Consider the following 23,944-nt stretch of genomic DNA (forward strand, 5'->3'; position numbering starts at 1 on the left):
ACGCTGGCTCTGAGTCCACGGGGCAGCCCCGTATCCAACGGGAAGGGGAGAGTCTGAGTAGTAGGGAGAGGCAGCCCCAGCATCTCAGAGGAACACAACCCCCTTCCCACAGCTGGTCAGTAATGACGGGCTCGAACCCAAATTTCTAATTCAGGGCTAAGACCACTGCACTAGAAGTTTCTTCACCCAAGGAGTGGCCCCCAAGATTCTGGAGTTCTGGGTCACCAAGTCGGAGAGATGCAGAAAGAGGAGAAAGAAGAGTTTCTTCTACAAGTATTTATTGCTGCCTTGTGCTGGGTGCCAGAGATAGAACAATGGTCAAGAAAGAAAACGCAGTTCCCTCTCTCACGCAGCTTCCGGGGAAGGGGGTGCACGGACAGGAAAGGATGTGTGAAAGTGAAGGAACAGAAGTGGGGAAAGAGAGACGAGAGAAGAGATGGCAGTAAAGCCAAGGCAGAGATCCACGCAGCAAGAGTGGAGGAGGCAGGCGGAGGCTGGGAGCGAACAGTGCGGGAGGGAGGCCCTGGCGGGGGAGGGCACGGGGAGGCCAGAGACCAGCTACTGGCTCCCATCCAGGGGCATCTGCCCACAGCTCATATTTTTCTGCCCAGTGACAGCTAAATGAAGAGAAAGCTAACTTTACAACCGCCCACTTCACACATAATGAATATGAATGGGCATCCCGGAGCCTGTTCCCTGGGATTATCTGTGAGCTGATGGCTTCTCCCACTGCCTGGGCCATCCCAGTCGGCCTGTCCCCTGGCTGGGACATAGGCAGCCCTTCCACCTGCTTCCCATTAGCCATCCTCCCGTCCTCCCCTCCTCCTCCACACCCGAGGCGTCTCACCCCTAAGACACAGCTTCAGATGCCCCTGCCCCCAGCCTCACTCGAGGTGACCTCAGCTCTCAGCCTAGGCCCCACGTCAGACTGGGGGCTATGCTTACCCCTTCTGGAAAAGGAACGGGGAAATGGTCCCACCTGAAATCCCAAATTTAAAAGAGTTGCTAGGCCCAATGTCCCTTTGCTAAGGCCCCTCTCTGCCCCAGGATGGCCCACCCAAAGAAACCCTAAATCTTGGTGCTGGCAAGGGCACAGACCCCAGGCCCAGAGCGGAGAGCCCTCGCTAGCGGGCCCTTCAGTCCAGGTTTCCGGTCTCAGTCCAGCGCGAGGAAATGCTTCTCATTAGAGGCATTCAATCTTCCCCCCCACCTCCCCCCAAGCATTTACACATCAACCCGAATTTCGGCCCTGAAGTGCAGACCTTCCGCAGCCCCAGACAGGAACAGAGCCCGGCCTCACCGGGAGCCGGGCACTCTCTGTATCAGGCAGAGGGGGCGCCCACCTCACTGCTGCCCCAGCCTCTGCCCTGGGCTCATCCCAGCCATCTTCCCCAGGGGCAATGCTCTCAGAGCCCTCGGTCCCGATGCCGGAGACCCCACCCTTGCCCCTCACCTGTGGCAGGCTCCCCCACCCAGTCTCTTCTCCAGGGCACTGGCTGGGGCTGGTGGAGCCCGGGCGGCCCCGTGGATGTCTGTCTCGGTGCCCAGCAGGTTACTGCTCTCGCTTGCTGTTGTGGTCCCGTCTGTCGACTTGACAGCTTGTCAAGGAAAGCGAGGGTGTGGTGTTCTGTTCACCTGGACGCCCAGGGCACCTGGAATGAGGCCTGGCCCAGAGAAGAGGCCTTCAAGGTAGGAGAGCAGGGTGGCTCGGTGAATGGCCGACTTTTGAAAGCCTTCTGTATATAGAGCAGAGGGCCTAGGAGGAGGCCTCAGCCCTTGTTCTGGCCCTTGGTGGTGGTGGTGGGGGGTCTATCTCTTTTCCAGGGGATTCAGGAAGTGGAAGCAAATTCCGAGCAGGCTAGAGTTGGAAGGGCCCTTAGCAGGACTACAAATAGCTGTCACTTACAAGCTGTGCTGTCCCTCCTCGGCCAGGTACGTAGGGCCGTTATCCATTATCTTATTCAGCCCTCGGAACCACTTTGCTGTTATTAACCTGATTTTTACAGATAAGCCAACTGAGGCGTCGAGCCTGATGAGCTCAAGGTCCTTCAGTGAGTAAATGTGAGAGGCCGCAGCCGGAGGCTGACCGTGCCAAGTGACAAACGAATGGCACGGCTACTGCTTCCCTGAGCAGTCCGTTCATGAGAGCACAGACAGGAAGCCAGCCTCCCGGGAGAGGAGCCTAACAGGAATGGTGTGGCAGCCACACACGAGTCCTCCGGGACCCAGGGTAGAAGAACACCCAGGCTCAGGCTGACAAGGAAGGTGGCAGCGACAGCCCCCTAACCATCATGACGAGGGCACATTTGGTGCACATCAGAAGCCAGGTCAAGGCCTAGCGGACATTTGCCAAGAATCTTCTTGCCAAGGACCATGCTTGAGCAAATACTAAATACTGACTAAAGGGAATAAAAGAGCAAATGATTCATTAGAGAAAGGGTGGGTGGGGTGGGGGGGGGCATTGACCTACATACTTTGCAGAGACCTCGGTTTGTATCCAGGCTCTGGCTCTCATTATTTTGTGACCTTGGGCAAGTTCTTTACCCTTTCTGTGCCAGTTTCTCACGTGCAAAATAAGCACGGTAATGCTGGTACCTTCAGGGTGATGATAAGCAAGAAGATAGTCTACACGAAGCGCTCGGAGCAGTGGCTGGCATGTGGTCAGCACGGAACGTTTGGGGCTCCTGTGTGGAAAATGAGCTTCCGAGAAGCATCGGTACCGGGCCTGGTACCTACCTACGTGGCACCCAGTAAGTGGTTACGCTTTCGATTAACAAGGCCCAGTCCCCTCAGGTGATACGGCCAGCAGGTAACCCATCCCTCGGTGGCTGGAAGGAGCCCTGGTTAGCAATAATCAACACTGTGTATAACTCAACCATTTACAAAGGGCCTTCACGTGCCCTGCCCATCTCAGGACCCAGATGAGAAAGAAAACCACAGAGATGGGGTGGCCACTTGCTCCAAAAGACATTTTTGTCCAAAAGCCTGGATCTCAATGGCCAGTCTCCCACTGGCCTACTGTGTGGCCGGGATGAGCCTCTTCCTCTCCTGGGCCAGCCTGTGGGCCCACAGATGCAGGGCGTCCCTGCCCACTCAGGCTTCACGGAGCTGCAGCTTTGATATTCTGCGTTCTTTTTTTGCACAAACTTATACATAAATTAGATATATAGGTATTTACAGACTTTTGCAAACCAAGAGGAAAAAATGGCACCTCCAGTTAAGGGAAACTTCAGAAGAGATTGGGGAAATCAAAAAAAGGGGAAGGAAGCAAAAACCTCAGACAAGCTAGTTCAGTGAGCCAGGCTACCTGGTGGACGATGAACGTGAAAATCTATCTTACCCAAACTGAAAGCTCAAGATACATACTTCCTATTGGTCCTGGCAAGGACCAGTAGAACATCCATCACACACACGCAAGTCATGTCAGATTCCCTTGTCTGCTGCAAGTTACCGGGGGGCAAAAACTCAGTCACACGGACTTCCCGCCTCAGAGGCTGTGGGACTTACGAAGCAGAGTGCTGGCTTCGCCCCTGCTGCTCCGAAACATGCAGGCTTATCCTGGAAGCCCAGCTAAGACCCAGGCCAGGCAGGCACTGAACCAACAGAAGGGAGATTTTCCCCAGAGTACATTTCCTTTTTAAGTCAAGACCCCTCAGAGCCTTAAGACCCCATACATATGGCCTACAGGTAAGATAAGGGACCTTCATGTAATTCTGAAAAGAGAAGAGTCCTGTCATATCACCAGCATCAGAAACACAGCCTCAAGATGGAACTAGGTGGAAGCAGAGGTGTCCAGGGATCTGAAGGCCAGGTGCAGGCTCCCGGAGGCCTCAAACTGAAACCTACCACAGAGAGTCTCCTTGCCTCTTCCCCAGCAACGTGGGCTCCCAGGCCCCCCAACACACTCCTTCCCACTGTGAAGCTGACTGCTTCCCCAGGCTCTGGGCACAGAGCTTTCCTCAGTCCCAACCATCTACCCTTGCGACGGCCCAGAGCAGCCAACCCCTCTAGGACCCGGCCCCTCCCTCCCTAGCACTGAAACCGGTTTGGTGGAGGGAGTGTGATCCAGAGATGCCGGGGCTTCTACTGCAATTACATCAAACCCAGGGACACAGGACAACTTGTCACCCCAGCAACCCGGGGCCCTGGAGCACGGCTGAAGCAAGCCCAGATTGATGTGGGGGAAAAACACTCTGGATAAGTGCCAACTCCCCGCTTCTCTCCCTCAGGTGGGAAAGGCAGGCAGCCTGGCAGGGAACAGGTGGCTGATCCAGCAATGCTGGCAGGAAAAGCCACTTTCCAGACCTGAGAGATATTCAGGGGCCTTATTTCCTGCAGACACGGCAATGGGGATTGGTTTTGCTTCCTTTTAATGTAAACAGAATACACAAACACGTTAAAAACCCCACCATGACACAAGAGAATACAGAGATTTATATATAAGTATTTACAGACCCTCGCAAACCAATAGGAAAAATGGCACCTCTGGCTAAGGGAAGCTTCTCCTCCTACCCTACCCCTGTCCAAAATCAAAGCACTGAGGCAGCTGATGGAGCCTCTGCAACTGCTTCCGGACAAAACTTAGCAGGAGGCCAGAATGACATCAGAAACCCCTCAAAGCAAAACCAAGATTCCGACTCTCTGGCCCCGGCCCTCATCCTAAGCTCTCCTCCTTGGCAGGCTGACACGCCAAGGATTTGTGTGTCTCGGGAAGAGTCAGCGTGACCCCTGCAATTCAGATGCAGTGGCTTCCCAGCCCACCCCAGCTTTTCCCAGCCTCAGGCCGAAAGAGAAATGAGCTGCAACCAACCATGTCCAAGAGAAGAGGGTGGGGAGAAGTGGAGGAAGAGAGGATCCCAAGCACAGAGCGGACTGCGCTCAGAGCAGGACTCGGAGAATCAGCAAGGGGCCAAATCTGCCCCGGCCCCCAGCCCAGCGCAGCCTAGGGAGGGCACAGTGGGGCTGTGCTGCCACCTGGAGGGAGGTGGGAGCACTGCAGCCACGGAGAGGACAGCCCCTGGGGCACCTCCAGGTCACCCCCTCTTTCCTTGTCAGTCCCCTGCCCAGGAGCCTCACTGCAGCAGCTCCTCCCACGAAATGGGCTTGGAGAAGACCTCCCTTTCTAACCAGAGGTCATAGTTCATCTGGAAGTCCTCAGGGAGGTCCACCCGCTGGCCCAGGACACTCTGCAGGCAGTTGTCCACAGGCAGGAAGTCCGGGTTGCTGTGGGCCCGGTCGTACCGCCGGGCGTTGAAGCGCTCGATATTGGCACGGAGGGCACATTCCTCTGCCTGGAAGTCCCAAGGCCGGGCATCAAGATCTGGGACAAAGCAGGAAGACATGTTTACGGGCCGAGCCCTCGTGGCAGCTCCCTCTGGTTCACTGAAGCGCCGGGCCAGGCTGACCCTGGCTTGAAATGCTGTCAGCTCAGAGCAGGCAGGAGACCTCCGAGCCCCACCCTCAGGAAGACTGACAGGACTTTTTTACTTCGATACAAAGGAAAATCAGGTAAAAAGAGAGAGGCCAGATCGACAGAGAAAGAGGCCACACTGCAGTTTGGAGGGACCCAGCGAGGCAGAGCCACAGGCCCAACATGCTTCTCTGAAAGTCACATTCTCCCTGGTTCTCTGGGATGGATGGCAGGAAGGTGCAGATCCCCTCATTTGATCATTCTCTCAGTTCCCTGACCAGCGACAGGGGGTCACTCTGGCCCCACACAATTCACAGGGCACTGGGGTGCTGATGTGGTCACCTGGCCGTGGGGCTGTGGGCTAGGACCCGGAACGGCCCGGCAGAGCGCTCAGGAAAGCCCAGGAAGAGCCCGCCCCGCCTGGAGGCCGAGGCAGCCGCCCAGCGGGGAAGAACACATGCAGATACTGAACAGTGACAGGTACGAGGGAGGCGTGCTGCCAGGAGCCAGAAACGTGGGGGACACAGAGCTAATGGGCCAAGACCCCTGTGTGTGAGGGAGGCTGAGCTGAAGGGAAGCTGGATCAGATTACACAGGAGGGGAAGGCACTCGGGGCCAGCCTCACACGCCTTGCTTAAGAGTTTGGCTCAAATTCTCAGGGAAATCAGAAGCTAATGAAGGATTTTACTCAGGGACTCAGCACCACAAGATCTGCTTTTTAAAAAGATCACTGGGGCTCAGTTTGAGGCATTGATAGAGGGGAAGAAAAGGGGGGCAAGGAAGCCATCAGGGCTGTGAGAACTTCAGTGGTCAGAACTGAGGCAGTGGTAGTGGGGAGAGAAAAGACGGGCAAGTAAGTGTCTTGTGACAGTTTCTGGAAAAAAGAACTCCTTCAGGGGACAGAAGAATAGGGGGTGACAACATGCGCCAACCCCAGGCAGTTCCTCGAAGTCCCTCCTGGAGCTCCTACCCGGATGCGACAGAAGCAGGACCTGGACTCTGCGGGCTCCTCGGAGGGAAAGGCGCCCCGTCGGCTTCGCGCCAGAGCCTTACCGTTGCCGTACGCCCAGTCGTCGTTGAGCCGATGGCGCACCTTCTGGTAGATGGCCGACATGGTCTTCATGTTGCTCTTGCGCCACTGGCGCCCCAGGTACTTGGTCTGCACCTTCAGCAGCTTCAGCACGTACAGCTGCAGCATGGCCTGCTTCACCTTCAGGGCCCGCTTCAGGATGGGGGCCGACTTGAACACCACCAGCATCTGGGGGGGCCGCGAGGGGACCGTGCTGAGGCAGCGATGGGCGCCCGCGCGACCACCGTGCTGCCCACCCCCTCTGGGGCTACAGGCAGGGGCATCGACCATCTCCGTCTCCCCGACAGGGGTTTCCGGGGCAGGGGCTCCCACCGCTAAAACCGCGGGTCATCGTGAAATCGGAGGGAAGCCGTGAACTTGCCCACCGCGAGCATTCCTACGGGCACGTTATGTAAGATGTCCAAGGATTCACAGACCTCCCCACCCCAAAGGCATCCTCAGACTCAGGGTTAAGGGAGCCTCCCAGAATCCTGGCTGTGTTACCACTGGAGATAAAGAGCACACAGAAAAATCCCTCCTCTAAGTGTCTACAGGCTTCAGGGCAGGACTGAGCCTCTTGCAGCTTTCAGTGCAACTCAGCAAGGAACCAGGAACAAGCCATTAAATCCAAGGTTGTGGCTACAGGCGAGTCTGGTGAGAAGGGTGTAGGGGCAGCAGCAAGCCCGCCCCGGGGACGCCCTGGGAGGGGACAGCACGGGGTGTGGCCCTCCGCCGTGACTTCCAAGTGTGTGCCCGCTGACTGCGCCAGCTCACCATGGTCCTCGAATGCTTCCATTTTGTCAGCTTGTTTAAGATCCGAAGCAAATTGATACAAGAAAAGAGGTTCCTCCAGCAGAACTGGTTATTGTCACCTGCCTCCTGCAGGAAGAACCAGGGCACAGTTATAACCCTCACAGCTGTAGGGTGCTCAGCAGTGACCCGGCCCTCACGCCTCTCTCAGAGCTGCCGGGCCTCTCCTCGGCCTAGAGCTTGGCAAGGGTAGGGGAGCTCCCTAGAATTTTTCTGCAGGAAATGTACAGCATGATTTTGGGGACTGTGCCCTTAGCCCCCACACCTGGGGCACCCGCACCCAGGCTCCCTCAGAGCTGTGCCCCACAGAGATCCAGTGTGGGAGAGGGAAGCCACTCGACCAGGTGAGCTCTGGGTCAGCAGCCCCTGAAGACCACGCTCCCGACGCACTACTCCAAGCTCCCTCCTCTGGCCTTTCTATGCCTTTTCAGTGCTTTAAAAGCCAGCACTCAACAGTGAACACCTCTATCCCCGTGTCAGGGGAGGCAGGCCCTCCACCACCAGCCCTCACGCCAAAGGAACGGCTGGGGAAGCACAGAGCCACTCACCAGACTCTCGGCGGTCAGCTCCGGCAGCTCATGCACCACGCAGTGGGGGTAATCCAGGACAGAAATGCTGCCGGGAGCAAGAGAAGGGGGGTGCCCACCCTGAGCAAAGGCTGGCAGCTGGCTCCCGGCCTTCCTCCCTCACGTGTTGGGGAGTGGAAGCAGGACTCTGCCTTGTCTGCACCCCCCTTGCTCCCCCAGCAACAGGAGGATGAAATCCCCGCTACCAGAGAACTCATAAGGTCCCTCCGTGGCCAGAGACCAGCCGGCCATCTTGTAAAGTCCAGAAACACTGCTTTCCCCACAGCAATGAGCCTGGGGCCGGAGGGAAGATTTCTCAAGGCAATTAATGTACCTCAAGCCACTAGTGGAGACAGTGTCCGGCCGGGAGCTCACCCTCGGTGCTCCATCAAATACAGTTGGCCCCAGGCGAGGGGGGCAGGGGTAAGAGCAGATGGGGCTTAACAGTGCACATGGCAGAGCCCCTCAGAGAGCAGGAGGCCCGGCCAGTCTCCTCAAAAAGGCACCGAACAGTGAGGACAGTGCTAGAGCCCAGGATGAGAACCCTCCCACCCAGGCACAGGCCGAGTCACCTGTCACTAGAGTAGCTAGACTCAGACTGGACACACTGGCATGCTCCACAGCAGGGACCGTGTCTCCTTCATCTTTGTGTCCTGAGGCCTGGCAGAGCGCTGGCTTGTAGGGGCTGAACGGGCTCAGGAGGAGAGGCCCGCCGGGAGCCCTGCCATCAGGCCATACCCACCCCTTCCTGCCCCCTCATCCTTATCACCTGTTCTTGGCGGTGATGTAGGACATGATGTTTTGATTGAAGAACTTTAGGATCAAAGGGATGCAGTTGGCAAACACCAGGTGCTGGGCCATGTATTCAAACTGAAACCAACAGAAAAAAGTTAAACCTGCCCTTTAGGACCTCACCCGCTTCCCCCCAATGAGAACAGGCCTTGGTTGGAGGACTGTGTCTTAAAACATTCATGCAGAGCTCAAGGGGGTTTGGAAGGTCAAGGCCTCAGGTCTCCGGGGCTGGAGAAGCAGCACTGTCTGAGGCCCTGGCCCAGTGAACAGGTACCTGGTAGACGTGGTTCAACTTAAAATGCTTGAGCAGCAACAGCAGGACAGCAGAAATGGCCTTAACAATGACCTCTTTGTGGCGGTTCACATCCACCCCCAGCTTCATGCTCTGCAACACCGTGGTGCTGGAAACACAATTTCCCGGTGAGCCACCAGCGCGCACGGCACGGCCTTTCTAGGTGCTCGCCGGAGAGACGGGAGTCCGGAGCCTTCCCTGGGCACCCCCACCTCCACCCCCACGGACATCCAGAGATCCAGCCCGGGCCTCCTCCCACCCGCCTCGCAGGCCACCCAGCTCAGCACAGTTTATTTCTTGTGAGGCCCCAACCACATTCTTAGCCTGTTTCCCTGATTTCCTCACAAAATGAACTTCTCCTTTTCAAGTTCTTCCTAAGCTTTTGCTACCAACTTGGGTAGGAGGAACTCGGGAGGAACTTGGGTCCCTCAAAGTGTATTCTGTGGAATACCAGTACATTGAGATGTTTCATACTATGGCGAAAAAGGGGCTTTGGAGTCAGATAAATTGAAGAAGCATTGAGTTGAACTGGTTTCTTAATTCAGGGCTCCTCACTGTAAATCTCTGTAAGGGGAGAGCTAGTACGTGACTGGGGAACCCTTCTTCCAAGATCATCAAGATGGCCTAGTGTTCTGGGACACTCCCTTTAGTGTTAGCCAATCCCCGCCTCCTCCCACACCTGGCTGTCACTGCCAGACTCAAGGGTCCCAGCCCCTAGGGAGCTGGGCTCAGAGCTGGGTGGCACTGGCAGGCCGGTGGGAGGTCAGATCAAGGCCCAGGTCATTCTCAAGGCAGAAAATGATCTCGGTGTGTACTCTCATATCGAAGTGATGAAGTCAGTACCCCAGGGAAAAAGAACCCCTAAGGATTTCACTATCGCCCTGAGATATCCACAAATATTCTCCATGCCAAATCACCAGTGGACAGGAAAGAATCCACCCCCAGCTCAGGTTCAGCGGCTGGCTGGTAGAGTGTCCAGAAGCCAAAGCTACACGTCCTGGATGTCCTGATCACACAGCTTTCGAGGGACGGTTTCAGGAAACATCGAACACAGCCTGCTTCATTTTACAGAAAGGGAAATGGCTTCTCCCCAGTTCACTCAGCAGCACAGTCTACATCCGAATCCAGGCTGATGAATCCACACGAAGCCACTTTCCCAACCAGTAAAACTACATATTTAATTCGATACAGTGTCTTTCTTCTGAGCCAGGAATACCCTACACTTAACCTACAGAGAAACTGAGCCAAAGGGAGAAACAACCTGGCAAGACCAGGACCGAGAGCAAAACACTTCCCTTTCCCCTCTCCCCTGCGGCCCCTGACCTGCTCCGTTCACGGGCGCACTACTCACGGCATCTCCTCAGGCAGGACATCTGCTAGGATGTTGATTGAGTCCGTTTTGGCCTTTGAGGTGGGGGCTGCAGCCAGCAGGATCTTGAGCAGCGCAATCTGGGCGGAAGGAGACCCAAGCCCTGAGAGGCGGTCCTCCCGGAGGAACTCAGGCGGGCGGCAGGAGGGGCTGGAGGCCACTGGCAGGGCCTGCTTTCAAGGCCAGTGTGGTGGGGAGGGCCACCAAGGGGGTCCCAGACCCAGAGCACGCCCGAGGCGGCGGCGACCCCCCAAAAGCAGGCGCACTCACCATGTACTGAGGCAGGCTGGGCAGCAAGCCTTGGTAGAGGGTTTCTGCAGGTACTTGCTCCACTTCCTCTTCTCCCTTTGGACACAACAGGTACAAATAAAAAACCCCAGTCCGGACTGGTCTGAGCCAGCTCGCTAGGTGGCCAGAGGAGCCTCTGTACATGAGTAGCGATGTACATGACGTTGGAAACGACAGCAAACCTTGAATACTACAACGCGTGAGGCCTTTTACCTGTGACGACTCAGTCCTTACTACAACCCTGGGAAGAAGGTCCTGTTCTTCTTCCCATCCTACAGGCGAGGAAACTAAAGCATGGCGGGATGCAGGCACTTGCCTAGGTGGCCACCCAATGAGTGGTGGAGCCGGGAGTATGACCCTCACACTAGACACACGCCACCCCTGCAGGCAGAGTGAGACTGGGAGCCTGGAGGGCAGGGCCTGGGGCAACTCTGCGGTCTGGGCCCAGGGCAGTGCCTGGGAACGGCCGGGGGTCTGGCGGCTCGAGAAGGTGTCAGACTCACCCCGGAGAGAGGCGAGCGAAGGTACTCCTCCTCCATCTGTGCCTGGACCTCTGCAATCGACGTGTACTTGTGCTGCAGGGAGAGCAGAGAAACGCCTCTCATGCTCTGGCCAAAGCCCCCCTACCCTGGCAAAGACCCCACTCGATTTTCTTCAAACACAATCTTCTCAAAGAGGGCTAAGTCACCACAAAGATCCCAAACTCGAATCCTGAAAGATTTTTCTAAGTGGGCACGTATTTCTTAAACCCAGTCTAAAAAGCACTTAGCAGATTAGGAGAAAACGAAGGAAAGAAGGGGCTTTCAGATAACTAGAGAGACAGGAAAAACCAGTAGAGGGGGCATCAAGGATTCAGAAAATCCTAGCAGCCCAGGGCCCACTTAGCCCACTTACACTATAAACCTCAAAAATACATTTCAAAAACATATCAACAGTTCGACTCCTGACACGTTGTCAGGGAAGACACCTCCTCCCTGCTCTCCCCTGCCCCTTTCCACACACTCACTCCTCCCTTCCCTGACTGCCAAGTATCGGGGGGAGGAACAGGACTTCCTGAGCCCAACCCTCTTCTCTTTTCTCTTCGGAAAAAAAGAAAGCCTACGTTCCCTTCTGCTCCTCAACCAGACTTAGCAGGGATGCAGCACTGCCTGGCCCTGGGTAGGCAAGTCTGCCTCATTCTGGAAGTGAAGCATTAGGGTGTACCTCGTTGCCGTGTTCTTACGCCTCACTGTCCACTTGCTCTATCAGCAATAAAGCTGATGTTTCGATCTCCATCTGCCTACGCCTCCATCTCAACTGCCTTAGAACTTGGACTAGGAAAAGGGAGGGCTATTTTTCAGGCCCTTGAAAACTCCAACTATCAAGTACTATCTTTAACAAATTCCCAGTGAAGTCCCCAACAAAAACGCAGCTAGACTAAGTAGAACTGACAAAGAGCTGTAATAAAGGGTATCACCGTGGTCTACCCAGGCCTCCGCCCCAGGTTCCTTCAGGCAGACAACAGTCTTAAAAGGTTATTCCCAATGGGCTGCTCTCACTTTACTCACCTGGGACCAAAGTAGGTCAAAAGCTCACCCGAAGCCACCTACCTGTTTCAGAGTCTTGATGCTTTCGTGGATTGGCCGGGGCAGCCCCACCACTGTGTTCGTGTCACTGGAGAATAAAGAAAGCCCTGTGTTAAGCCTAGACATCGATTCACCTCGATCCCCAAACAAAGGCCAGGAGAATGAACTCCCGTCACCCTTCTTCAAAAGGAAGCCAGATCACACTCACCTGCCTAGAGTGTAACCTATAAACTTGCTGCGGCTGGACTCGAGGAACATCTCAATGTCTTTCTCTCTGCCAAAGAAGGAGTTTTTTATTAAATATTATTTCAAGGTGTCATGGTCAATAAAACATAGAATGCCCAGAAATTGTGAAGCCAGAAGAAAGGGTCTCCCACCATTGTTTTTTTTAGGGGGAAAAAAAAAAAGACAGAACGAACTAATGAACTGAACTCTTCAGACTGCTTTAATGTCCTTTATAATGTTGTTGGATCAATAACCTGAAAATACACCATGTGTAACTAGTTTACCTGTCCAATTAAGGTGCTACGTCAAACCGAAAAGCACACTTTATTCAGCTAACAAGTTTGTTTGTCAAAAGAATTTCTCAAATATTTAAAGTTATTACAACAACCAGAGCTACCAACTACGGATATTTTCATATGCGTCCCGAGTCCCTGGCTTAAACAATCAGCACATCCTGCGTTTTCTGATGACTAGTTTTGTATGGCCACCACAGATCACTGAAAACTGGGGTTTCAGATCTAAAAACTGATTTCTGTATCCTTTCATATGTCCACCTATTTCTTAAGTTGGTGCCTCCTCTCTCTCTCTCTTTTTAAAGATTTTATTTATCCATTTGAAAGAGAGAGAGCGAGCGAGCACAAGCTAGGTGACAGACACCGAGAAAAGCAGACTCCCCACTGAGCAGGGAGCCCGATGCTGGGCTCGATCCCAGGACTCTGGGATCATGACCTGAGCCGCAGGCAGATGCTTCACCAACTGAGCCCCCCAGGCGCCCCTAGTTGGTGCCTTTTCAAACAGGTATCCTTTCTATATACCCAGGTAGCTTCCCACCCATTGATTCATGCACACATGTATCAAACACCATAATTACAATTCTAAAAACTCTTCCTTCATCTTTAATTCTCTCTTAAAAACCACATACAACCCCAGGGTGAGTGGAGATGGGTTCGGTTGAATGTCCTGGTTTTCATTCTTCCCTAGTCCCCTCATTAGTATGGCTGACCAAGAGCTAACTCATATAACTGACTCAAGAGCCATCCACGGGGTCTCTCTGAGCAAGGCCAGCGCCCTGAGACCTCTGGGCCAACACAGGGTACTCTAAGAGAGCTTCATCCCAGAGCCGAAGTCAGCCTGGCCCTGAAGAGGAGCTCCTGTGGTGACTCAGGCCAGGTGCCAGGCCCAGGGACGGAACGCCTCCGGTTTTAGGAGCCAGGAGTGTGCCAGACGTCTGAGCCTCACCTGACCTTGGGAGCCCACGGAAGCCCCTTCGGGCAGGTGAGCCTGTCGGTCTGAGGGTGCTGTAATGGGGGAGGCATCACTTCATCCCGCTCAAGGGGGAAGGTCTCCCCCTCCAGACTGTTGTCGTCGTCATTCTCCTCTTCCTCTTCTCGAGAGTCATCAGCCTTGTAGGGATCCCGCTCGTTGAAGGCATCCAAGTTGTCCTGTTTTATCAGCGCCTGAAAACAGAGGGACGGGAAATCAGACAAGTGCCAACCAAGCAACCATTAAGGGCAAGGAGGCTAGAGAGGCTGTAACACAGAAAGGTGGTAGGCGGACCCGAGGGCAGGGGAAAAACCTGAGAGGAAGTCAAGGCTGGGCCCAAACGACAGAGCCTTTCTTGCCCCAGTGCCTCGAAAGTGCCATGCTGTAGGTACCCACATAAACTGGACCCCGGGCTAGAGACACAGTGTCCCTGGCCCAGAGGCCTTCATTTGGACTAGCTGCTCAGCAATGATTTCCAACAGCCCCGCTCACCCAGGGATCATGCTGCCACGTGCTGAGCACCTTGAGACCCTCGGGACTCAGCGGGGACATCCGTCGCCCTCACCTTGTGCTCCCGACGGCCCCGCTTCTGCTGCTGCTCAATCAGGTCCGAGGCCGACGCCGGCGGAGAGGCAGCCCTCATGTTGCGGACCACCTTGATGCTGTCCTCAGGCAGCGGGGGGAGGCCCAGGATGGTGCGCTTCTCGGCCTTCATGCCCTGCAGCTCCTCGAAGCCGCCCAGTGTGCACTGCATCGTGGACAAGGGGTGCGCCGCGCTCAACACCTCCACGAGTGGGTCCCTAAGCCCTGACACCGCGACCCACACCAATCCCCGAATAAGGGACTAAACCCACTCACACGAGGATCCAGTGACACCAACGTGGGAGCAGAGAAAACAGACCAAGGGAAGGAGACATGCAGGCTGACCGAGCTAGTGGAAACGCTTAAGCTCTGTACGCATGATACACTCTTCCCGTCAAGAAGGCAGACGGGAGAGCCCACCCCTTCAGGTTCCTAGAACAGTCTGTGAGACTCATGCTTCAAAGGCTGTACATGCCAGTCTTTCAGACTGGGGATATGCTGTTAGATACTCAAAAAAGAAAAAGAAAAAGAAAAAGAAAAAGAAAAAGAAAAAGAAAAAGCTTCCTATCAACATGCCCTGAGAAGCCAAAACCCCAGTGGCATTCAGCTTTCGTCTCTTTCGTCTCTGGCTTTAGGGAGGCTTCGTGAGGAACCAGAGGACGGCTAACCAAAATAAAATGTGCACACCACTCTAAACTCCCTGAGCCTGGCTCCGCAGAGTTGGCCTGCTCTGGAAGGAGGAGGTGAGCCCCAGGGAGGCGCGCGGGGGTGGGGGGGGTCCCACCTGCAGCTCCACTCTCGGCTCCAGTCACTGCTCCAGGTGGGAAGGGCGCTGGGCTTGGTTGCTGACAACGGCCCCCAAGCCAAGGGTGCTGGCATTCCTTCCCCAGCCAGAAGCAGGCTCTACACCACCCCCTGAGGAAGACGGCACTTGCTTCCTTCAAGTGACCTCTGACTGAGGGGCCCCTCACACCAGCTCTACTTCTGCCTCCTACCACTTCACACACTCCAGGTTCAGAAGCAGCTCGTCTGGGGAGAAGGGAGTTTTACGCCTAGAGAAGCAGCTTGCAGGAGTCAGGCAGCCACAGCCCATTCTGACCCCAGGGCCAAGTCCTCTTGGGCTAGAGTGAGGCAAAGGTGCTGTTTTGTTTTGTTTTAAACCGAAGTTTATCGTTAAGTTATATATTAATTTATATATAGTTTTTCACATAACTCAACGTTTAAAAGGGTATACAGTGAAAAGTCTCCCTCCTGCCCTGGCCCCTAGCAGCTCCCCTTCAAGGAGGTGCTCACCAACACTGTCTTCCAGAGCAGCAAGAGAACTTTCTTCATGGGGAAGTGAGGGGCGTGGCCGCTGCAAAATTTAGTCACCATCCCAAACAGCATGATGGCAAATGGTTCATTGTTGTACAGGGGGGAACCTAGAGGCAACACAAAGGGATCAGGACCACCAGCAGGAACAGGACCCTCCCAAAGGCCAGCAGCCTCAGCTTCCGGGCAGGGCCTCAACACCCCAGGATCCCCAGGGCCCTACCCAGCTCAGCCCTGAAGGTCTGCCGCATGGTCCTCCACTCAGCCTTATCGCCCTCACACTCCTGGTGAACAGTCTCCACGATCAGGGACATGATGTTAAGCAGGACCCTGGGAACGAGAGCCGGCCCGTAATGGTGCAGAACAGGGAAGCAAGGGAGCGTCCTGGCTTCTCCACGGTCCAGCTAACGTGAGGAAAGGGCACGAAGGCTAGCTGGTGGCAGAGGGCTGGGACGCAGAGAAAACCGGCAGTCCCACAGAGCGCCCTTGGCGTGCCCTTTCTTGTCCTCTGTTGTCAAGGGCATGAGCAGCTCTTACTCTGCTTTGCATTCCAGCGTCAAGCTAAGTGCTTATCAAGGCAGGTGCTTCCCCAACGGCTGCTGAACGGGGTAACATGAACAAGAATGGCCCAGAGCCCTTCTGGCCCTAAGCCTCCTGGAGCAAGACGAGCTCAGAGGTGGGCTGAGCTGCAGAAGTAGGTGCCAGGTCAGATGAAGCAGCGCAGGGTGACGGCGAGAACAAGCAAGTGCGACCGTGACGGGGTGGAAATCAGGAGCCTGCGGGCAGTGCCCAGGGACCCAACCACGGGGGGAACACCACGAACACCCGGTCTCAAAACTCCCAAACGCACAGAGACAGACGCTAAGCCTCACAAAAATGGGAGGGCGACCTCATTGTTCAGCAGCTGCTATTACTTCCCGTGCGGCCACAGAACATCATGAAGGAGACGGGGGTCAAGCTGTGCACCAGGGGGTGGAGCCCAAGGAGCCGGTCGTGTGTCTCACCAAACACAAAGCGCCACCCCACCAAGCTGCCAGCAGCAGTGTGGGCAGGAGCCGCACGTCACTGTGGCTCTCTTACGTGGCTTCGCCCTAGATTTCCTGCAGGGTCTCGGCCCAGAGTCCCACTGAGGGAGAGCCCCCCGCAGGGCAGACTCGGGAAACACGGAGGTCGGCATGCACAGAAGGAGCGTACACACAGCGAAGGCCCCGAAGACGCCCTCCCGCGCCCGGCTCTGATCTCACTCTCGGGGAGCCCAGGCCGGCCTGCCTCACCTCAGGTCTGTGCTGTCGGCCAGGGAGATGGCCGGCTTCCTCACCGCGCTGCTGCAGGCTGCACTGTTGCTGCAGGAGAGATCTGGGAGTCAGGCCTTCCTCCAGGAAGGAAGACGAGGCGTGGCCCTGACAAGGGCCGCCCAAGGGGCGGGATAAAATGCTCTAAGTGCTTCGCCTGCGGCCACAGTTCAACCTCACTGGTCAGCACAGAGCCTGGGACCACACCGTCAGCCCCACTTGGCCCGTTCACCCTGCTCGAAACCACTCAGTTCTGCCAGCTCTGTCCCCTCCCCCCTGCCTCCCCTCCCCGGCTCCAGCGCCTCAGAAGAACTCACTCTATCTCCATGTTCAGAAGCTCCACCAAAGCATTGAACGTGCCCACCTCCAGGAGCAGAAAGATGTTGTAGCGCATCCAGGACTGCACCTCTGCCTCCGAGCTGCACTCTCCGAAGGTGCCTGCAAACCCAGCGCACGGCTCACTGAGTCCCTCCCAGTGTCCGACTGGACGTCACTGGTCAGCGTCAGAGGTCCCGGGGCCCGCTCAGTACCTTGGGCAACGTAGAGGATTGCTCGAGCCACCTTGAGTCTTTTCTCCCTGGCAGTGACTTCCAAGCCATCCAGGAGCCTCATGGCATGGGTACGGTGCTGGTTGGTATCCAGCTCGGTCCATTTCTTGTCTGTTACTGCGGGGCAAGAGACCAGTGATACTTGAGCCCAGAAAATCCTCACGATGGAATGAACACGATGTTAACTCACCAAATTCAAAGACTACCCCAAGACCAGAAAACTTAGAAAGAGAAGTTACTCTGTAGGTAAGGTGGAAGGTCACGCTGCTGCTCTGCGGATTTCTAGACTGAAACACTGCTATTTTTGATGCGAGTTCAATCACATAAAGCTTTTCCCTCCCAGTACTCACACTCTGAAAAGCCACCACCAGAGCACCAGCAAGCCCACCCTAAAGGTCACATGTGGCCTGGAACCGTCATGGTTCAGCAGGTTTCTTGGGCCAGTCCAGGATGACTCAAGTCACTTAGATGACTAAGAGAAACCCTGCAGCTCTCAAAATGCAGGGTCAAAGGAATCAAGAAGTGCGGGGAATCATCTCACCATGGATCCGGAAGTCCTCCTCAAAGCATTTTCGATTCATCAGGAATTCTGGCCCTTCCGTGTAGCTGTAAAGTTCTGTCAAGAACAAAGTCTCATCAGCTCCATGTCCACGTTCCATAGCAGGTCTCATACGGAACAGAGAATATAAGGCATTTGCCTCTAGGCCCCACTCTGTCCCTGAGTCACAGTGACTCCTGGACTACCCAGTTACTAAGGGAGTCTTAGTGCTCTGACGTGCACGATGCAGAGTACTGACTCCCCTTGCAGCAGATAATCAGAATGCCAGTTACACATCACCCCAGGCATTTCCAGTCCGGTGCACATCAATCCCACGACGCCATGCGAGGCGGACGGCCACCATGAACATGTGTCTCTCGAGTGGCCGTGACCTCTAACTGGGACCTGTACTACAGAGGCCTGAGAAGCAGCTCAGGCTAGCCTCACGTTACATGTGAGTAGCGGTGGCAGCCACAGATGTGCACAGAGGCAGGCACACTTGGGCATGCCTCATGCATGACCTACTGCTCTAGGAGAGACCACTGTCAGGCAGACAGTGCACGGCCAAGAAGCATCACCTTCTGCGATTGGCCCACAGCCAACTGAGCTGACCACACAGCAGAGGTGCTTCGCCAAAGTAAAGGAAAAGCCAAAGTCATGAGATACACAGAGCTTGAATCCCATAATTAACATGTTTTTATATATTATATATACATATATATATGTTTATACAAATGATACATATGTATATATATTGTCACTAGCTAACCAGAGGAAAAAACAAACTCCAAAATGACATTCTATGTTAATTTTATCAAAGACCAACTCAGGAAAAAAATAAAACACCCCCAAATAATAAGAAGGTCCGTGCTTTACCCGAGAGCTCTGCAGCCCACTTGTCTGTGTCAGCATACTCAAACTCGAGATCTGGCGACTCGGAATAGCCCTGTGGAAAAAAGGAGACAGTAATGCAAAAAGAGTGTTTTCCAAAAGGAGGAAATACATATGTGTCCAGAGATGCCGCTGTGTTACAAGACACCACCACCTCCACTTTGCTGGGGTTTTATCACATTCTGTCTCCGGGGCTAGCTCAGGTCTCCCTCTTCAGCCCTTGCAGAGCACCTTCCACTTTTCCTTAAGAGCACAACTTCTAGTTATATACCAGCATGTGACTGTTTAGCGTCTGCCTCTCCACGACACTGCAAGTTCCCCGAGAGGGAGAACTCTGTCCACTCTGCTCACCAGTACTTCACAAGGCCCAGCACACTACCTAGCCTGAATGAATGAAGAGTTTATACTCACACAAATTCTTGTTAGATAAATGAACACAGAGCTTCTATGTATTCTCTGCAGTGAATGACCCCTTCCACATGGTGCTAAGATTCCGGAAGCCTCGCTTCTTTCTGGCTAGTAGCAGGCCAACTGCTCAGGACAAAATGAGTATTGACACTCTGAGCTTTCCTGCCCTTCTCTCAAATTTCAGTAAGAACTGACAGACAGAGAAGGCTGCAGCCTAACAGAATGGTTTCCCTCCCACACACAGGGGAGAATGTGACAAAGAGAATCTTTTCATTGCTGGCGATAGGTGACCGCCGAGAACACACCATCTTGAAAGCCTTGTGCTGGGAAAAGAGAAGAGGTGACAAAGTAGGTAAGGCCTCAGGCTTAATCACAAGCCACTTGGGAAGACAAAGACCACCCACAAAATGACAAAACAAACCCACAGACACTGAAAAACATGAAGAACTCTACTCTGTCAGAGGCAACAGAGTGTACACTTCCACAAGTTACTGAGCTCCAGTTCCTTCATTTATGGAACGGGGATGACAAAAATCTATCTTGAAGGTTTTTAAGGACTAATCAGAATTATGTAGTGCACAGTGGGCTCTCATCAAGTGATGGCCTCCCTGTCCTCCAGGCATTGGTCAAGTTCCCAGACTACTGAGTCCAGCTATGCCCCCAAAATGCCGAGCGCAGCACCGGCATCTCTAAGAAAATAAACTGAAACAGCTCTCTCAGCTTAAATGTGTTCACTGGCTGGCTTTCCATGTGTTGAGTCTATATGGAAATGAAAGGGTAGAAGGAGAAATTTAAAGGCATCAAAGGGTATTTCTTTGATCTTTCAAAGCCACCTAGGAAATTTTTAAACTGTTTTTAAACTGTAACTCCTCTCTTGATGAAGGCGGGGTCACCCCCACCACTTTCATAATCCTCCATCACCCCACCAGGCAAAGGCTCCTAAAAAGTCAACTTCATTGCTTTTTCAAATAATTCACCTCGAGCTTAGAGTACCTCTGTTTTGGACTTGCCAAATGTTGACACGTTTTACCAGAGGTTTGCACTTGCCAACAAAATACAAAAGCTGGAGCAGAACTGATCTCACTTATCATCAGCCTTTGGTATGACCTGGTATCGTGAGCCTGGACAAGGAGGAATTCCCTCTCGTTAATAAGCGCCTCACTGCTGATCAGCCTCTGAGTTATCTCTGGTGAAGGAGACCTCACAGTAAATACTCTGGGAACGTACTGATTAAGAAGCCCTAAAATGCTGCGACGTGTGTGTCTTCATTCATGAAATCTACATTGGGAGGGAGTGGGAGGAATTCTTTAACTCGGGGTGAGGTGACTAGTCAGCTTCAGACTATGGTGTCTCCGGAACCGGAGGAACAGCCCACTAGCAAGAAAGGGAATGCTGAGCCCTAATGCCTGTTTACAATGTGTATTTGTGATCGTTAACAGTTCGGCATCAGGCGCACTAGGCACTGTCAAACTACGGCCTGGACCTGTAAATAGCTAAGGTCAGACTGAATAGGGAATGTTACCCCCTCCTACTCTCAAAATCTCCGGGCGCGTAGTACTATTAGTGATAATTAGCTCCGTCCGGCTTCCAGCTCCCTTCCCGGCCCACACACGACGCCCACTGCACGCTGCGGAGCCCACAGGACCAGCGGACAGAGATGATTAGGGGTCCGGGTGCAGCCGCCCGCCCCCTGGAGCGCGCGCAGACCACTGACTCCTCACCCCCGAACTGGGGCGAGGGGTGGCTTCCCAGGGTCTGGGGCCTGAAGGCCGCACCCTCAGCCCCGGCTCCAGAGAAGCAAACGAGGAGTTGCCGGCCCAGGGAGATTCTGGCGAACGGCGGAGCTCGGGGATGCGACCCCGGCTTCACACCCCCCGGCCCCGGGGATGCCAGCCTTGCTCCCTGCTCCTTTCGCTGTAAAATGACAACTCTCCCACCGGTCCCTGTCCAACCCTCCGGGAAGCACAGCTGGAACCCGAAAGCGGCCCCGGGCCCGGGTCCCCCGCCGCCAACCGCCCAGTGCTATACTCGCCCCCCGAAGCTCCTGACCTCCGAGTCTTTGCGCTGGTTGCGGTTGAACTCCCGGGCTTTGCCCCCGGGCAGGAGGCCCCCGCCGGCTCGCGGGGCTCCGGGCGGAGGCTGCGCGGTTGCCGGTGGCGGAGGTGGTGGTGGCTGGGGCTGTTTGTTGTTCATGATCAGCGGGCCAGGACCGCCGGCTGCCGGCTCCATCTTGGCTGCTCCACACCCCCGGCTCAATTCACGGACTGTACCCGTGATGTAACTCTCGCGTGATTTCCCCCAGGAACGGTCCCTGGTCGCCATATTAGGTGTGGCGGCAAGTGCTGGAAGCCATCTTGGCTACCCAACACCTCGCGAGATTCCCTGCGCCGGGACTCTTAACCTTTCTCTGCGCTTTTGGTTTTCACCCCTTTTCAGTACTTGTTTAGGTGCAGTTTTACCTGTGAGTACTCCCATAGCTCCTTAGGTCAGTTTAGTTGCCCCCATCTTGCTTTCAGTAGCTTTGCCCTTGTCACTGTTACAGCTCTGTTCAAAGCTTAGGGGATATGACAGTGAACAAAATGGGCACGATAGCAGTCTTCACGGAGTTTACACTCACGTGGGGGAGATGTGCTAAACAAATGAATAAATCAATAAAACAATTAGAGTTGTGACAAGCATGCATTCATCATTCATTCAACAAACAATAAATGTCTCTGTGCTTCCAGGCAATGCGATAGAATGGGGAGCATAACAAGTTTCGGTGCTAATGGTACCTAACATAGTACAGAGAGGGAGAGGGACATGATGAACGATGAGCACGCAAATACAGTATTAGAGAAATAAGTGTTGCGAAGAACAAAAGGAAGTGTAAGGGGTTAGGAAGTGGTAGTGGTGATGGGACGCATGGCTATGTTAGGTCGGATGTCCAGGGGAGGCAAGCCTGAGAGTACGATTTTAAATGAGTTCTGAAGGAATGAGAATCATGCAAAGAGTCATGGAGCAACTGAAGCAGAGAGATCTGAGGTTGGCGTGGCAGGTGAGTGAGCCAGGGGAAGAATAGGGGGAGGTGAGGGCCGGATAATGCAGCTGCCACATAAATGCAGAGCATGAAAAAATTTTTGAATTTTATTCCAAGTGAAATGGAAAACCATCAGAGGGTGTTAGCCAGGGAGTGGATGGTCTGATGTTTACAACACCAATCTGGGTGCTTTTTGGAGAAGGGATTAGAGAGCTCAGAATGGATGACGGTAGGCAAGTTAGGAGACTTGATAGATGAAAATGATGGTGCTTGCGCCAGGATGGAGTTATGATATTTCTATATTGTGTGGGTAGATTCAACAGGATTTAGTGAAAGGCTGGAATCCTATCAGCAGGATAGAGTGGAGTAAAGGATGAGTCCTAGATTTCTGGCTGGAGCATCTAATGAGTGGTTGTATTACTTACTAAAATAGGGACGTCTGAGAGAAAGACAGGTTTACGAAGATCAAGATTTCTGTTTTTGGCATGTCCAATTTGAGATGCCCATCAAACTTCTTAGAGGTAATGTCTGATAATTACCTGTTACTATACTGTGAGGCCCTGAAAGGCATTTTCTCCATCTTTGTCTCTCCGGAGCTCCACCTTTGGCTACTCCAGCTCAATTCTCAGAAAGTCCCCGTGATGCGAGTTTTGTGAAATTTCCACCACCCAACTAGTAGGTACCTTAAAAGTCTTTGTTGTAAACTAATGAATAAATGTAAAGCCACCGTGTTGCTACTTACTCCTACTGATCTTCCTGTCCTTCGCCTGTTTCTCCTCATTTCCAGTAACATACTTTGTAAATTAGCATTTCATCCAAACTGGGCTGGGCCAAGGTGATAGGAAGAACTAAGGAATTTGCAGGAAAAGGACTAATGCGGCAAGCCTCCTTGGATAAAACCAGCGCGTCGGGGGGCGCCTGGGTGGCACAGCGGTTAAGCGCCTGCCTTCGGCTCAGGGCGTGATCCTGGCGTTCTGGGATCGAGCCCCACATCAGGCTCCTCCGCCAGAAGCCTGCTTCTTCCTCTCCCACTCCTCCTGCTTGTGTTCCCTCTCTCGCTGGCTGTCTCTATCTCTGTCAAATAAATAAATAAAATCTTTAAAAAAAAAAAACAAAAACAAAAACAAAACAAACAAACAAAAAAAAAACCAGCGGGTCGGTCCCACAAAACCCAACACGTAACTGCTATCTAGTTTCAGTGACCAGTTTGACCAAGTTCTAAGACTGACCTACCACGAGCTCTATCACCTGGGGGGGAAAATAGACCTTTAGACATCCTATACTGTTTCAGCTCCATTAGGAATAGGGAAGGTTTAAGGTTTTAGTCCAGTAATTCCACTTCTAGTAATAATAGATCCTGAGGAAACAAGGATTGAGATGAAGATATATGTATGAAGATGTTCCAGCCGGTGGTATTTTCAGTTATGTGAAGTTGGGACCAATGTAATTTGAGAAGTAGTCAATAAGAAAATGACTAAAAATGGGGACATTGATAAAATTGAATATACAGAAGCCACGAACATTTGTGTTTAATATTAAGAATTTTTAGTGACACTTAGGAGAATGGTTGTGACTTCCTGTTTTCCTCATCTGTAAAACGATGATAATCCCATCTGTTTTGTGAGACTATGGATCAAATGAGCTCATTTATGTGAAATCATTTTGAAAACTATACAGTGTTTTTTTAAAAAAGAATTTTGGGGCTC

At 53.5% G+C, this 23,944-nt stretch overlaps 1 protein-coding gene across 1 annotated transcript; it reads right to left on the reverse strand.

Annotated features, from left to right (window-relative positions):
* Positions 1 to 4,353: 4,353 nt before the first annotated feature.
* STRIP1 (striatin interacting protein 1) lies at positions 4,354 to 21,485 on the reverse strand. The gene is made up of 21 exons (XM_026484605.4): positions 21,269 to 21,485; positions 18,797 to 18,866; positions 17,924 to 17,998; positions 17,365 to 17,499; positions 17,152 to 17,272; positions 16,817 to 16,885; positions 15,766 to 15,872; positions 15,525 to 15,652; positions 14,215 to 14,397; positions 13,626 to 13,843; positions 12,370 to 12,435; positions 12,186 to 12,249; positions 11,100 to 11,171; positions 10,579 to 10,653; positions 10,291 to 10,388; positions 8,922 to 9,048; positions 8,625 to 8,725; positions 7,838 to 7,904; positions 7,254 to 7,358; positions 6,464 to 6,668; positions 4,354 to 5,320 (listed from the first exon to the last, which is right to left on the reverse strand). Exons 1-21 carry the CDS (start codon positions 21,446 to 21,448, stop codon positions 5,073 to 5,075), a joined length of 2,514 nt encoding a protein of 837 aa, XP_026340390.1. The 5' UTR covers positions 21,449 to 21,485; the 3' UTR covers positions 4,354 to 5,072.
* Positions 21,486 to 23,944: the final 2,459 nt, after the last annotated feature.

The sequence above is a fragment of the Ursus arctos genome, unplaced genomic scaffold (assembly GCF_023065955.2).
Source record: "Ursus arctos isolate Adak ecotype North America unplaced genomic scaffold, UrsArc2.0 scaffold_12, whole genome shotgun sequence".
Classification (NCBI taxonomy): domain Eukaryota; kingdom Metazoa; phylum Chordata; class Mammalia; order Carnivora; family Ursidae; genus Ursus; species Ursus arctos.

What these genes read in the sequence shown, in the direction of transcription:
- STRIP1 (XM_026484605.4), bottom strand. Translation starts at nt 21,448, where the DNA reads ATGGAGCCGGCAGCCGGCGGTCCTGGCCCGCTGATCATGAACAACAAA. An exon ending in TGCTCTGGAAGACAGTGTTG is followed by an intron (nt 14,398 to 15,524) that starts GTGAGCACCTCC and finishes TCCACGATGCAG; the next exon opens with TGCACACTGGGCGGCTTCGA. An exon ending in GGGGCCGTCGGGAGCACAAG is followed by an intron (nt 13,844 to 14,214) that starts GTGAGGGCGACG and finishes CTCTGTTTTCAG; the next exon opens with GCGCTGATAAAACAGGACAA.